Source organism: Aulostomus chinensis, chromosome 9 (assembly GCF_037954235.1).
Source record: "Aulostomus chinensis isolate RoL2024-O1b breed Wild chromosome 9, RoL_Achi_v1.0, whole genome shotgun sequence".
In the NCBI taxonomy this organism is placed as follows: Eukaryota; Metazoa; Chordata; class Actinopteri; order Syngnathiformes; family Aulostomidae; genus Aulostomus; species Aulostomus chinensis.
In genome coordinates, this window is record NC_141328.1 from 24,170,688 (window position 1) to 24,187,737 (window position 17,050).

At 41.8% G+C, this 17,050-nt stretch overlaps 1 protein-coding gene across 4 annotated transcripts in view; it reads right to left on the reverse strand.

The window, feature by feature from the left end:
* kazna (kazrin, periplakin interacting protein a) overlaps positions 1-17,050 on the reverse strand; it is a 173,210-nt gene that overhangs the window by 22,015 nt on the left and 134,145 nt on the right. For all 4 annotated transcript variants that reach the window (XM_086214427.1, XM_086214429.1, XM_086214430.1 and 1 more), the window contains one exon: positions 2,023-2,214. In XM_086214427.1, the coding sequence (XP_086070553.1) occupies positions 2,023-2,214 (192 nt within the window). The remainder of the gene's footprint in view (positions 1-2,022; positions 2,215-17,050) is intronic.

Sequence of the window (17,050 nt, forward strand, 5' to 3'; positions counted from 1 at the left end):
TGTGAATGACTTTTAAATATTCTGTTCTTCACAGGAGAATCTCTGGTAAATCGGCACTAGTCCTCGTATGAAGGAGCTCAAAGAGCAACGTTATAACGTTCAATTTTTTCCTTCCTGAAACTTTCTCCAGCTGAGCCAAACTCTAATACGACAACAGCCAATTTCCTGTTGTCCACCCACGTACTCTGGCTTAATTGCGGCCGAGATCCACCCTGCTTAACGTCTCTGGACCTTGTAAGCCAACTGAAGCCTTCCTTCATAAAGCTTTCATTAGCTGCTGATGACTGTCAGTGTCTGCTGGGGTTTGGAGGCTCTGGCCTTCATTACCAGGCCTGAGTCATGCGGATGACTGTTCCAGCATCCAGCTGAAGGAGCGGTAAGTATTTACTTTACGTGAGCCGTATTCTTCTCTGCCCTGGCCTTTTTGTTTCTCTTAAAACAAGCGTAGGCCGCAAGTGCCACACCAACACAGTCCTCTGACGGCATCTCATGTGTTTGACTCATTTCATGGGTAATAATTAATTGCCAAAAATGATTCACTGTAATGCTGAGGATCTGTGAACCTCCTCTGGTTCTTACCTCGCCCTGCACGTTCTTTCCAGGAAGGCGATGTGTAAGTTTATCTCCTTTTTGTACAGCAAGCAGATAAAGCAACAGTCACTGCTGTATCTGAACAGATCCAGGCGGAGGGCTGAGGCTGCTGCTGAAGTTCTGAGCGTTTTTCGCACCGGTTTTATATAAAGGCCTTCCAGCACGCACATTATTAATTCACAAGGCTGCTTTCTAATGTTTTGGGGCCAATTCCAGGTCTAATCTCAAGTAACTAAAGACAAGTCAAAGTAAACTCTCAAGTCGAAGTTTAAGAGACTCTCCGGTGATTTAATACTGCACAGAGTCGAGCCACTTGCAAGAGATTAAAAACAAATCAAAGCGGTGGAGCTTGACTTTGAGTTGTTAGTAGGAATCATGTACCAAGCTTATAGTTCCCATACTGAAACCTAATTTGCTTCTACCTATGTCTGCTAAGCGGCCCCATCTTTGAGACTCCGTCGTGTTATTTCTGTGCAGTCCAGACCACTTCATGTAAATGCATCGCGGCTCTCAGGGATTCTGATCTAATCACATGGTCAAATCATGAGAATTTTTCGAGCTTTAGAGCCTTGAGAAGCGCGAGAGATAGGTCAGCCATGGGTGCAGCAAAAGTGAAATGATTCAAATCTGAGGTGGTTATAGCACGCTAACATTCCAAGTTCACTCATGACATTACATCATCTTTCTTTCTCAAGGTAGAAAGCAGCCATTTCTGCAGCGCTCCTTCGTGGTGCTACTGAGCGAAGTGAGCGGAGTGGTAGAGGTGTTTAAAGTGTGTGTGTGTCCTCTCTCACCCCCGCGATCCCGTCATCTCTCCAGCGAAACAAATGCTAATGGCCCCAATGTAGCTAATGGATAACATTCACCACATTGTTACAGGCACTCTTATTAGCGTGTGTGTGTGTGTGTGTGTGTGGGTGTGTATGTGTGTTTGTGTTTTTGTTTCTGAGGTTTTCCCTCAGAACGTCAAGAGGACCGGAGGATGTACATTTACAGATGTGGAGATTTTTGTGGCTGTCAAACATGGTACCGATTCACAGGACGGCACTATTCAATATGATCTGCACTTCCTTTTACAAAAATCTGTAATAGTTGGGAAAGAAATGAGAAGAGTAAAGAGAGATGGGCACAATAACAACACAACAAAGGCCCATAAAACTAGGAAAGTTGTAGTTTTATGGTTTATTATTCTCCTGGGTCTTTCAGACGCTTTGGCACTTACACATATTATATATACATATATTTCACCTACATTATTGAAAGTATTTGAATTTCTATTTTTTGGAAGCTTTTAAAATGAACCAAGGTGTTAATATATAATCTGATGGTCTTTGAGGACAGTCTCCTCTCCCTCTATCAGCACAATCGTCATAACCATCTTCCTGTTTTTAACGGCACAAGCAGCTTCCTGTTTGTAGATGAAGTCTTTACCTTGTAAAGCTTCCTTGGCACGATCGAGCTCCTGCTCTTTCTGGGCCAGCTGCACACGGAGCTCGGTGGCGGAGAGCACGTCGGCCGAGCAGCCTCCCTGGGTCTCCTCCAGGTCCTTACTCAACATGTCCTTCATCTGCCGCAGCAGGTGCACCTCCTCCTGGAGCTGGGCCACCTCCTCCCTCAGCAGAACTGCAACACATAGAAAAGAGCTTTAACAGACTTGTGTCATTTTGGAGGAAATGTGTTTGGTTTCGATTTGGCCCGAGTAGTGAATCCATGTTTAAGCTTCAGCACAACCGTGGGCAGAGTCGGGTCGCGTAGAATCTAATCTCATGGCGGCGCATTAGCTTTGAACAGCTATGTGACCAAAAAAAAACCCCAAAAACGTTATGTTTGCAATGCAAAATCGATTTAACATCACCAGAGTTAGTTTCATTCGTAATTGAGATAAACGCAGCGCCAAATTATTGCCAGTAATAAGCTGCAGCAGGGTTGGTGGGTCCAGTTGATGAGGAGGATCGAGACATTTATATTAAAATGAAATGTGAAGCTGCCTGTTGAACTTGAGGGTTGAAAAATAATAACAGAAACAAAGAAAAAAATAGAGAGGTGTAGCCGTTTAATATTCAGTGCTTTGTAGTGCTCCTCCTCGGCTTTGCCACAAAGAAGTAAACAATAAAATGGAAACAGAAGCTGAAAGAAAATAGATCTTTCTCACAATTTCTGTCACCCAAAAGCGGCAGCTTATAAAACAAGCCACCACAGACAAATGTCACACTTCAATTGCTCACAGAACCCCCCCCCCCTCCAACCCAAAGAAAAATATTTAATCTAAAATATGTGTTTTTTGCACAGTTCCTGATGAGGTGGAAAATACTGAGAGTCATTTTCATACATCCTGAGGGAGGGAGGAGGAATGGGGGGGGGGGGCATTGAGAAGCAATGGCTGTTCGACTGTCTCGCATAAATCACACTTCATACACTCATATCCCAGCTCCGCGATCTCTCTCTAAGGAAAATCAAATCAATCAGACATGAATGGGAGAGCCAAGAATGGGAAACTGAATGGCAAAATACAGGAAATGGAGGGAAAGACAAATTATAGACGGAATACAGATTGCTTCTGGATAAAGGGTGAATTATTCAAATGTATGAAAAGATTTAGTTCAACATACAGAGCTGGAAAAAAGATTCCAGCAGTTGCCAATTCAGGAAAATAGCAGGGTTCTACCTTCTGCACGGGTTTGCATTTATTACCAACATACAACAGTGCGTCTCTTACCACCATGATGACACATCATGAGTGAGATGAGAGGCGTTCTTTGTTTAAAGGAAAAACAAGACATCTAATTGGCTGCTTTGCAAGATCATAATTGCCCAAATACATGTGTGATGCGCTTGAAGGGTTTTTCTTTTCTGTTTTTTTTTCCCTAAGGACTAAAGTGTTGGTTTGTCACCGCTCGACTCCACATCAGATGTCACAGTTGTCATCGGTGACTTCTCCCTGCTGTTGACACCTGCTAGCACTACAAGTGGCTAAGCTAGCACCGCTAATGTCAAAGCTAGTTCAGTCAGGCCATGTAGTGGAATGATCTGTTCCTCTCATGCATGTATAAGCATAATTTCCATATAAGAGAGATTCAGACAACATTTTCAGTGCTAAACAGCCTTATTTTCATCCGACCCAGAAGGAACTGGATAACCTTCAGAGACCTGCTGCCCTCCTCTGCCTCTGATTGGCTCGTTCAGGCGAGTGCAGTGAGATCCAACCCGAGGAACAGTACCCAGGCGGGTCTTCAGAAAAACATTCAAGCACTGGTTCAATTTTGAGGAAGGATCTTGAGAGGATACTACAATTATTATTATCTTTTGTGTATCTTTTGTGTCCCTGATGTAACTGTGCATACCCCCTGGAGATATGTACACCCCAGTTTGGGAATCAAATTATTGTCACAATGTTGAGTCAACATCCTGTGACTAGGAAGATGAAAAGCCTCTCAAAGATTCTATTATTTTAACAGGAACACTGCAAGGGACTTATTAAATATTGCTTATGAATTCATGCTGTTGTGCGTGCACATTATTTGATGTCCCACAGGAGATTGACACATTGATTGATGTTGAATGAGCCATGAATCTATAATCCTGTGGTTTGGCCGTGACATCAACACTTCCCTCATCACAGCAGACCTGCAGGTAACCCCCCCCCCCCCCCCCCCACACCCTGCGGCTGGGAGGCATATTTTCCTTGAGTACACAACAAACAACTGTGACAAACTACAACAAGGGGTACGTTCCTCCTACACTGTTTAGCACCAAACGGATGGCTTCTCCCCTCAAACTCAAGCGAACCCTCAAGGCCACACCAGCGCTTGTACCTGCTTGTACCTGCTTGTACCTGCTTCCAGAGGCTTCCGAGCCCTTTAATTTATGCTCACCGTCTAAATGTAAGTGGCTGAGGATAAAGGCTGCCCGCTAAATAATGAAAATGAAATGTAAAAGTGCTTATTAGGAGACGGGTCGAGAGAGAAGCGTCTGTGAGTGGAGTGTCATTACACAGAGGTATACTTAATGGACCCAATAATAGAACCACATTTTACGGAGCAACTCAAGCAGCAACCCCATTATTGGCAAACTAAAGACCCGGTCTAGGAGAAACCTGGTGCCAGATTCTGTTCAGCGGTGGTTAAAAATCCCATGATGGTAACGGACTTGAGTCAATCACCTATGCATTAAGTTCGATTTAAATTGTGTGAGGCATCAACACGGGACGTCGTAAATAAGGGACAAGGCCATAAAATTGTAGTTTTATCTTTAATGGTCAGACCCCAGATTATGGCTAATAGTTATTGCTTACATAAAAATGGGCTTCTTGTGTCCGTCTGTAGGCAGAGACGCTCTACTGGAGCTAAAATATTTGCATTGCAGGCAAGGATCTTTTATGGTATGTTTATCTTAGCCGTTACCTCCCAGGTCACATTATAATAACTGGAATGCCACTGTAAAAAAACAAAACAAAACCAAAAAACAACACAATTTTGACAGCTGTGACATCCATCATCACTGCAGAATGATGACGATACATATTTTCAAGTCCTTTTTTGTCAAATAATGTAAAATCCCTAATAAAGGGAGGTCTCACGGCTGCATATCTTCCTGCTCTCTGTTTACTAAGTCCACATGGAGAAGCAGCGTTTAGTTAATGTACAACAAGAAGGTCACACAAATATACAGATGCCAGATCTCCAAACCTGACTTTGACTTTGAATTCAGTTTCAAAAAAGGCTCATTTTTAAAACTGTAGGTGTTTCCTCTTCTATCTTTCTCTGTAACTTGTTTTTATCAAACTTTTAAATTTATTCGTAGCAAATGTCGAGCGAGTTTGAGTGGCCATGTGAAACCTGTGCGTTCTACGGAGATACATTTATAGAGCTAAGGAAAAGAAAAAGTGTCACAACAACGTCTACGTACATCATGGGGAATATTGCAGAGAGGTAAACCAACTCTCACCCTCTCTAAGACATTTGTTTGGACAAAGAGGCCTCATGACGAAAATAAATCTGTGGAAAATATGGAGAGGAGTTTTTATCCTGACACTCACGCTGCTTGGCTTTCATAACACTCAGCGCCTACGTGTTTGTTTGTTTTTTTTAACAGCGTCTGTTATTTATGTAATTTATTTACTTTATACCATAAAGACACAATATCAAGTCATTAAAACCAATCTATTCCAATCGTCTTCTGAATTTATTCTTCTGAAATTATGAAATGGACAAATCATTTGAAATTGAAGAAGAAAGAAGCAAAATAGCAAAGACTGGGTAGATAAGAGCGGATGAGGTCAAACCTGGCTGCTGTGAGTCCCCGTCACAGGATGAGCAGCGTAAATCCCCTCACCTTGTTTAAACTCATGTTATTATTATTGTTGTGGCACATTTATTTTTATTTTTTTTCATAAATTTGAGGGATTAATTCAGGACTTACATCATCAGTGGGAATACTTCTTCCCTTTTTGTTTTTTGTTTTTTGCTAATGTCTGATAAAAACGTGAAAAACTACAAGCTATTTGTATTGTCAATGCATAGTTTTGGGTTCATAACATTACATTTTCCTGGGAAGTGAAACCCCCCCAACCCCCCCGCAACTTCCCATCACAAATTGGTGGAAGTGTCATTCCATTGAATGAGATAAGGTGACCAGCAGAATTCATCCATGTTCCCTTTACTTCTCCAACATTCTCCCTGCACTCGGCCTGCGAAGGGGATCCTCGGCATCTCTGATAAAGAAAAAAAATGTGAGAGCGTCGCAAAAATCAGTGTGTAAATATGCTGCAGTAGTTATTAGCATTAGTGTGTGAGGTGAGCTCTCTAGATAAGACAGTCAGAGGTTTTAGCTGCCTATTTTTCAATGTCTGCATGGCCTCGAGCTGGGAGAGAAGCGCGCGCTGCTGTGGCTCTGCATTACAAATGAGCGGGAGCCTCCTGATAAGCACAATCTCCCCCGCTCTCCCCTCCAGGACGACATGCAGCTCATTCCCATGGAGCGTCCTCCCGGCCACAGCGGCTAACTTTAGTCTCGTGGAGAATGTGACGTTCAAAATGTAGCTTGAAGAGCAGATGAATCCATTATGTGTGAATCGCTTCAGGTATGATGCTTGGACTCGAAGTGTTATTTTCTAATTCTGCATGAGCAAAAAGTACCTAAATGCACTGTATGCCATCTATTGAGTATCAAGGATTTTCACTTAGTAAAATGATGAATGTACCACTGACACACCCAAGCAGATTCATGAATATTCATGTTTGTTTTGATTGATAAGCATTGATGAACCACAATTGATTCATTGTGAAATAAATTAAGTTAAATGACAGGGACAATTTGTTGCAGCTGAGGAATGGCGGATATTTATATCAATCATGGACCCAACGCAGTTTGTCACAAGTTCAAGCCAAGGCAAAGGAATTGAACAATCTTTCAGAAGTTTTTCAGAGCGTGAACATGAAATCATTTTCACAGCAGCACCCACTGTGAAATGTTACACATGTCAGCCAGGCTGCTTTTATCTGCTCAACACTCTCAACACCACCTTCTCAGGTTTCTTCTCAAAAAAGAGAAATGGGAGGAAAAAAGGTGACAAATGTTCATCTCGAGATATCAGTCATGATGATTGCTTTACTACACGAGTACTTTGTAGTTACAGTTCTGTTATAAGATGAGTTTTCAGTGGTATTATTACATCATTACATCAGTATTCATTATTACACACGTACTGAGACATAATCGCTACAGTATAACATGGTATACAGTCTTTATTACTACATTTCTTATCTGATACACAGCAGTCATTACTACATTATTACCTGTTACTTAGTAATCATTACTACATTATTACTGTTACTTATTCGTTATTACTACATTATTACGTATTACTTAGTCATCTTTTCTACAGTATTACCGTTAGTTGTGAGTCATTACTACATTATTAACTGTTAATAGTCATTTCTACATTATTACCTGTTAGTAATCATTACTACATTATTACCATTACTTAGTAGTCATTAATACATTATTACTGGTTACTTAGTAGTCATTACGACATTATTACCTTATTACTTAGTAGTCATTAATACATTATTACTGGTTACTTAGTAGTCATTACTACATTATTACCTTATTACTTGGTGGTCATTAATATACTATTACTGTTACTTAGTAGTCATTACTACATTATTACATTGTTACTTAGTAGTCATCGCTACATTACTACATGAGTATGAATCAGACAACACTCTTGCCTTTCATCTTGTTCTTGAATGGACACCTGTAAAGTTTTGTGACTGCATCTTGCACAGTTATGATGCTACTGCAGTGACTCGAGTACTGCAAGTCACCTAGCAGTTCCAGCCTCGGAGGACATCCTCAGGACCACATTTTGCCATAACGACACAAACACAGACTCACAAGCTGAGACCAAAACCAGTCACAAGCTTTGATGGCTTGGGCCATATAGTACCATAACACAGGGACGCAATGATGTGACTCAGATGGTTGGTGACAGAAGGAATGAGAGGATGCATGGGGGGGGGGGGGGGGGGGGTGTGCTGCCTCTCTACTGTTAGCTTAGCTTTCAGCACCACCTGTTCTCCACTGGCTGAGAGATGTCAATCACCGCAGGCATTAGTCATGCAGCCTTGCACCAGCAATTACCACATTTTATTACTTTATTACCCTGAGTCCAGAACCTGCACACCACAATTGCAACACAGACGCATAGAGGGGTAAGCACAGTACACTCAGAGAAAATTGGTGCTGTTAAATTTTCTTCACAGAAAATGAGCCAAGGCCAACAAGTTTAAGACTGAAAAAAACACTTAATTGCATCATTTTTCATAACTACCGTATTCTATTTACAACTGCCCTTGGTGATTATACCACGTTGCCTGTTGAAAGAGATTGTATTCAGAAATTGACAAACTGCAAAATGCAAACTGAAACTGCAAACATGCATTGACACTCCGCTCACACCAACATCTAGCTGACTGTGTAAACACTTTTATCTGTTTCCTAAAGTGTCAGCACACTCTGGAAAGCTCTCACGAAGGCTCAACAACACCAAGTCCCATCAAAGGTAGAAGTTAAAGTCATACTTCCCTCCAATATCATCATCTGATTATCAACAACTCATCAGTAAATGTCTTGAAGTCATGTTTTTGGGGTCTCTCTGCATGACTTCTTGATGACTCCAGAATTATATTTGTGACTGGAAGCTAAAAGAGACAGAGGATTAACAAAAAAAATCCATCTACAAATTCTCAAAAGCCAAATGCACCGACTGGTATAACCCAGTTAAAGAAGACAAAGATAAGTTAGATTATACAGGATGGTAACTTGGATAGTTTGTCAGCAAATGTTTGGCATGATTTTGCTTTTGTTATTCTTTGATCTCGTTTGCTGTCATTCTTTGATCTCTATTATCTTCTAGCAACAAGTACTTCAACTATCAGGCACTTCTGACAGGAATGGATACCAAACCTATAAAAAGACTGACATTGTGATACACAAGCATTCTTCTTGAATAATTCAAACACAAAAAAAACCACGATCTGATTTGACATTCCTGATTCTGAGAAATAAAGCAGGCTTGCACCGTTTTCCAAGTTTACAGTAAACCTGCAGGCAAATGCAACACTTCAGCAAAGCACTTTCCTGGTGGAAATACACAAGATAAAGTAACAGTTGCTAAAAACGACGCTTCCAGCCTCTAATGACTGAAGCATTTAACTTGTAAAATGTCCAGTTAATTGTTTGTAGTTCCTTGACAGTTTAGATGTTTTCCCCTCGCTGAGGTCTGCAGCTGTGAAGTGCCATAGGGATTAAACCGGCTAATGACGCCTGATCTTTGTCTCTGACTCGATCAGCGGAAAAATATGTGCATTCATTGAGCCTTCCTCCTCTACTTCTGCCCCCATTTGAATTCCCTAAACAGGCTCGCCTCTAGTTATTATGATTCATCCAAACAGTAAATAAAACCTGCGTCCTCGGCCGCCGATGTAAATGACTGCTTAAATGTGTGCATTTGCATAATAGCGCCCATGCATCAGCTGACGTGCAGTTGGTAGCAGTGAATTATGAATCTGATCAGTGTCATTTCCTATTTGTATGATTCAGGCAAAATGGCTGAAACTGTCTCTCTAAATGATCCGGTGGCCCTGACTGCTTTGGTAGAGTGGAAACTAGTCATGAAATTGTTCCAAAACATCAGCACTTCTCAAGGGATACGCAATCTGTCAGCTTCTCTTCAGGCTTTTTGAAGGGGGGGGGGGGGCGTTTTTTCAAAGATTACGTCACTTTCTTGCCTGTATGACCGTTTAAAAACCTGTTTTTGTCTGAGCCCCCGAAGAGGACTCCTCACTTGTAATCAGTAAAGATTATTCCACTCTAATGGCCTTTGTCTCTGGAGCTGTCTCAGTGATGCGCTGAGGCCCTCACTCTCTCTCTCTGTCCACTATTACTGTCCTTCCTCCTCCACCATTTCTACAAAAACAGCAGGATTCACAAACCAAAGTTGCAAAGATCACATAATCTGTCAGAGAGACCTGTGGCCACGAGGCAGCTGGAATTGGACCAGGCTGAAGCAGGATAGGAGGTGGAAAATTGATAGGGAATGACATTAAGTGTCAGGCGGGGGGATTTTAGATTGGTTCTCACTCTTCAGAGTGGAGAGGAGGGCAAGACGAGGCAGGGTTCTATTTCTTTCTGTTACTGGAGACAAAATCAATTAACAGGACTATTGTTCCCAAATAATTCTCATGCAGGCAGCTTGCAGAGTGAAGACAAACAGGCACACGGTATAAAGCAGTGATGGCAGGAGAAACGCTGCGGCTACCGCAGGGAGCCCCACACTCCCACGCACTATAGGTGCGAGCCAGCGCTGCGCTTAAACCGCTTAACGTGACAATAAAAGCATGTGGACACTGGACGGAGATACAGACCACACGGGGCAGTGTCAGACAGTTAGACACCAAGAAAACGTGAAAAAAGGCAGAACTTTTTGAGGTGAGCTCCGATTTAACACCTAAATCTACACATGCAGTCGAGAAGAAAGGGTGATATTCATTCTTTAACGATTTTACTTTTATTTTTTTTATTAATTAATCGAAATGAATCCGTTCTTTTTTCTGCAAACTTTAGCGATATTCATGCCAATGGGTATGATGGCCGTGACATGATTTATTATGTATGTATGTTTTTATTTTTGTACAAAAGGGGATTATAAATTAGCCTTCACATAAAAAAAAAACAAAATTTCAGGGAATAACGATGTAGTGTGAACACATGTGTATATATGCTGCTTCATTTACTATGATATGTAATATTCCATCTGACAACACATCATTAAGTCCAGTTAGACGGCAGTAACAATTACCCCCTCCCAACATACATCCTCACAAAGAAGAATGTAATAGTTATTGACGGCGAGACCAGTGGCCCCGGCTGTGCTCCAACATCATTTCTCCAGTGCGGATTAATGAGTCCATGCAGAGTAAAAGTGTTTCCCAAATACGAGACAGAGTAGCAACCCACGTCAGGAATCTATAAGATAATGAAAGAGCACTCGGGGTCAACAATACGAGCAGCGGGCGCTGTCGTGATGGGAGGCAACAACCCACGTGCTCTTATTTGTTTTGGACTTGACAACTCAGCCGTGACGCTGCTGGAATAATTAGGCTCAAATGGGTTCTTTCTAGAATCATTCAGAGATGCCACGCTGGGATAAAAGCTGAACCCCTCACTGCACTTCTTTGACTAACATCTCCTTAAAATAAATGATTAATTTAATGATAGTGTAATTAAGTTTTTACAGTGGATTTTTTTCCCTTCTTTTTGTTAAAAAGCATTCTTTTATAACCAACGCATGTGCATCAAATGATAATAACCCGAATGTGTAAGCTCCAGTGATTAGCCATATTCACAGGGCACCAGTGGAGCTCATCTCCTTGCAAATTAATTAAGAAATAAGACATTCATTAAGCACTAAACACATTATGAAACACATGAACTGTATTAATTACACTTTTAGTGACTTTTAGTGATCCCGTCCCTGTTGTATACTGTATAGTATGTTGTTCAGCGGAAAAAGATATTTTGCTTCCTCTTACAGCTAAATAACTTAACCTTTTTGCAGTGAAGTTGCAGTTAAACTGAAATGAAAATTGCCTTTTAAATTGAGATCCTCAACAGTATCCACCGCTCAGTCAATCCCCAACTTTCAGCAGCATGTGTATATTTCTTTGAGTTAAGATTCATGAGTTAACGGGCAGGCAAAAATGGTCTGTTGGCTTGTTTTTGGCTGTACACAACCTCAAACACTGTTTTTGTCCCCAAAACACCGTGGTTCTGAGCCCGCCGGCTCAGATTTATTCATCCTGAGGAAAGAGGAATCTGTGACAGCTCCAGAAGGCAACTACCAGGAGAACAAGATGGGCTCTCTCCCATCAGAGTGCGCCGCCAAGGCTTCACCCATCGTTACTTAGACACATCCTAGATTCCTTGTCAGCATTCCAATCCCGACCTTTTATCCCGCCTTTCTATTTCGATGTCACTGAGCCACATGTCAGGTTACACAACAGTTACACACCCATGAAATGCCATTTCGGCTGAACTTGAATAATCACCTCACAAATGTATCTATAAAGGACTACTTCCCTCCATACGTGCAGCTGTTTATGTCCTACACATCCCCAGCTGGGGCCCTCATGTTCAGCCACTCTCTGGAGTCTTTAAGCCATGTGTTGCCTCTACAGTCTCGGAGCCGGCAATTCATCAGGTTCTTTCCCACAAATCAATACGAATCAGCAGTGTTATTCCATAGAAAGATAAAGGCAAGAGAGCCTTCAGGCTAATGGAGCACCTCTCACATTTCCATGTCTGTGTAATGATTACGTCCAAGGAATTTCATGGGTGTTGGAAAATCAACACAAAGACATAATGGAAATTTTATGTACTTAAGGGTTTCAGACAATTTTTAAGAACTGCCATTTCACTTTTTTTTTTTTTTAATTCTAATTTGGTGGATATGAACATAGAATAAATTTTTTTTTTTAAAAAAAGCACATAAATTCTTCCAAACTCAGACTTTGCTATACTGAATGCATGATGGGAAACAGACCGGTGTGTTTGCCTTATACAAACAGTGTCTGACCTTAAACTCCAGAGGGAATCTGTGTCCTCCGGACAAAAAAAATCGACTGTAGAAAATCTGTATTGTAAATGATGTTACATTTAACCTTTCTTCTTACAGGATTCTAATTCTTTTCCGCATCGTATGAAAATCTATCTGCAGGGGCTTGAGTCACCATGTGGCGAATGCATGCATTTGATTTTCTTGAGCATTTAATATCAGCAGAGGTGATCGTCAAGGATACAAATAAGGTGTTAAAAATCTATTAAGTTATTCAATATGAAGCTGAGCGCATGTGCGCACACTTTCACATCATATCCTGCACATCATTCAGCACAGACAGGCAACACATATTTCATGGAACCTCTCGTCTCGAATGAGGTGGTGGAGTCATTAATAAAAGTCAAAGTGCGTCTGTCTCTCTCTCTCTCTCGCTGTCTCCCTCTCTCTCACACACACACACACACACACACACACACACACACACACACACACACACACACACAAACACACACCACACACACATGCATATCCCCACCCACTCATCTTTATGGACCGTTGATAGCAAATTCATCAGTGGCTCATGACGGCGATAATGCCGGAGCTCTGACTGATGAAGGCAGCCTTCAGTGTCTGCTCTGTCTGGCAGTGCTTTGCTGTGGATTAGCTAGTCAATTCTCATGAGCAGAACAATCTCCCTGTGTCGCCTGCGGAGATGACAGGGTCACGCCTGATGAAAATGGGGAAAAAAGAGGGGGGAAAAAAACACAACTTGCCTTGGGGCGCTCTATCATAGAAATCAGACTCTAATATTCTGTATTAATGGAGACAGTGATGAAGAGAGACTCAGGATCGCTCATAAAAGGACGGATTGCCATTTATTGATGAGCACATGAGCGTGCGGGGCAGCGTTGAGTCCCGACGGTCTGAAAGCCTCATATAAAATCTTGATTGCTGGGAAGTTGGAAGACGGCACTCAGACGAGTTAACTCATAAGACTGAGGCAAATATGTTGGTTAATTTAACACGGAGAATGTCAAAAACCGGCCCTCAAAATGTCACAACAAACACATCGAAGAGAAAAGCCAGTAAAGAGATTTATCTGATGAATTAAAATCAGTTATTTAAAAAAAAATGTAAAAAAAGAAAGAAGAAAAAAAACCCCAAGATGACGAGTGACCCCGAGTGAATGAAAGCATTGACTAAGTAAACAGCAGTCCGAGTTCCAGGCCGTCGTCATTAATTCACATCAAAGCCATTTAAATGACAATGTCACTCACTGCATGAGTCACTCGCTTCTAGTCAGCCAGCGTCGATCAAGAGGTCTGTGCTTTAACATCACACAATCTGACGTCCACATGCTGGCAAGCCTATTTCATGCTTCAGGTCCTTGGAGTAATGGGGGTTGAACTTGTGTGAGAGTGGGGTTAGGACGGCGCTCGACAGTGAGCAAAAAACTGATTAGAGGGAAAGATAGGCGGTAATCTCAGCCGCATTCCACCACCATTTGCGTCTGCTGGTTTGCTTGTGGATGGTATCAGTCATACAGCCCAGAACTCGCACTGCTGTTTTTCTCAACATACAGAGTCTCTTAAATATATTAAAATATATGACTACATCTAAAGAGTTTTTCTTCAGTGGACTGATCATTCATAGGTTTACCATCTTCTTCTTCTTCTCTTTGTTTTTAGAGAATTATATAACCAGCCCCGACTGTTCAAAACAGATAATCTGTCAAAACAATTTTCAAGTCTGTCTCCCATCTATGACATAAAACCCACAAACACTGAGATTACTATCCTTCCCAGGCTGAAGATGGACAGATATGCCGGACAGTTTTTCCAATTTCTTTGACACGGAGATAAGCAGTAGCATAATTTCCCTGAATCTGGAAGTGGTGCAGCTCAGGCCATGAGGGATAAACGGTCAGATGGCAGAGAGGCTGGACGGTAGATACCAGGGTGGATGGATGGAGTCATTAAAACATAACTGGAGGAGTCAGAGACTGCAAATGAGCCAAAATGGTAATCCCTCCACAGAAGTGACGGTGAAGGTGCCGGCTCGCAATTACCCTCCGACGTGAGCTCCTTATTAGCTCCATGCTATTTATCATCCTCTACTGTTTAGTATTAGTAGGCATTCAGGTGGTAAACGAATGCTAGAAAATACAAACTAAGCCCATTCTTAGACACTGCGGTTCAGGACAAGGGGACGATTTCCTTATTTGGGACGAATTATGTGTACATTGCTGAGACAATAATGAGGTGCCTTCTCCAGATAAATGCTGCTGTTGGTGGTTTTACCCTGGAAAGTTGAAACCAGACATGATGAGAATGTGAAGTGGTTGCATCAGCTCGTCGTGAATGCGAGCATATTCAGTTCTATTTTCACCGGTCTTTGCTTTCGGCTCTGTTTGATTCTTAATTGTTGTTAACACGCTGCCACGTTAACCTCATTTTCCTCGTGTGTTGCTATGAAACATATTGCAAACTGGTGTTTCGGAAAACAATTGTGTGCACGAGTGGGAGTCAAGCACACCGCAGAAAACGTGTCTTCTGATGAACAGAAATGATGCACAAGCACTGATATCTCTTGTGTGGTTTTTGATCCGATTGCATCAAATCAAGTCAAGAAAATATATTTCTAGGTGAGATGAACTAGCTCAGAGGTCCAGAGCTGGTGTGTGTGTGTGTGAGTTCTTGTACTTGCTACATATTAAGGACTAGAATATATATTTAACCAACAGAGTGAGGACATTTTTGGAAAGTGAGAACATTTTATTCGGTCCTCACATCTTCAAAGGGCTGTTTGAAGGTCAAGACTTGGTTTTAGGGTCAAGGTTAGGGTCAGGCAGTCAGTTGAGATGGTTAGGTTTAGGGTAAGGGGCTAGGGAATGTATTATACTCATGAAAAGACTCACAAAGATATAAGTACAAGGATGTGTGTGTGTGTGTGTGTGTGTGTGTGTGTGTGTGTGTGTGTGTGTGTTTGCATAAATCTGAGCTCTGACCTTTGGACCTGTATGAGGTGGCCCCTATTACTGTGACTAGCACCCTGCACTCCCACCAATCAACCAAACAAACTAAAAATAAATACTGTCACCGAGAACTGTGAGGTATACAATTATGATTTGGCAGACAAATTACAGCATGGAGCTGTCAAAACAATTCTGGGAGCCTCCTGAGACCCAGAAATACAGAAATCTGCTGACAGCTTCAGGAAATAAAGCAAACGTCACTGCAAATGTGGGTTACCTTTTCAACAGCGTACAACAGAACAACAGCCATGCATGTATATTTTATGAGCAGCAGGAGAAACCAACAGTGTCTAAAAGCAGCAGCCCGGCACAGAAGTCATTTTTGATGTGTGACAAAGTAAACAAATAAATCAGAACTTTTTGGCGTAAATGTGATTCGACACAGAATCCAGACAGAGGTAGATGGTGAGTAAACGGAGGCACGATGCTAGTCACGTAGCAGTTATTAGCACTGTTTCCATTTAAATGTCATGTGAATTTTAGAAATGCCACAAAGTTGCAAATTACAGCTGCTTCCATCAAGTGGTTTAGAGCAATTAAACCAGGCAATGTAGTGCTCACTTCTGTCAGAAGGTGGCAGCATAGGCGACATTTGTTTTCTCGGTTCGGAAGAGGAAGCATAGAGGCATAGCCTCATTGTTTTGCCATTAATTCATGGTGAAACAAAGACAGTGGTCCCGAAGATTTAGCTTTAGCCTGAAAAACTGGAATTTTTCTTTGGTACCTGCTAGTAAAAGGAATGTTGCAGAGACAAATACAAAGGGAATATTGGTGGGAAGAACCGTGGCGGAAACAGCTGACCACTCACAGGGGTCAATGAAGGATTCACACAACATTATGTTATGAATATGTGTATTTGATTTAGGGATTTTTTTTGTGTCCATTTACTGCTTTCCGAAAAAGAAAAAACACCTGAAGCGAGCGTAAAACCTTTTATTTTGTGAGACTGTTTCAAATTGTGTCATTTCCATAAACCTTTTTAATATGATACTTTACAATCGGTTGAAAGGAACATGTTTTTTCTTTTTTGCTGTTATTCTATCAAGCAGCTGATTATCTCACTCTAAATCGTCCACTGAAACTCGCTACCACCCGAGGGAGCTGCTCGCCGCATTTGCCTGCAGCACGGACGAGCAAAGAACGGAATTACACAGCTAGGACCGAGCTCAGCGCCTCTCTCAGACAAACAGCCCTGACCTGATCTTCCGTGAGAGCCACACAGGAACAGGGTGTCCAGTGGAAACCAGCAGCAGCTTCGGACTTATTGGCTGCTTCACAGAGAGCGTTAATCCACGAGGTTAAGTCCA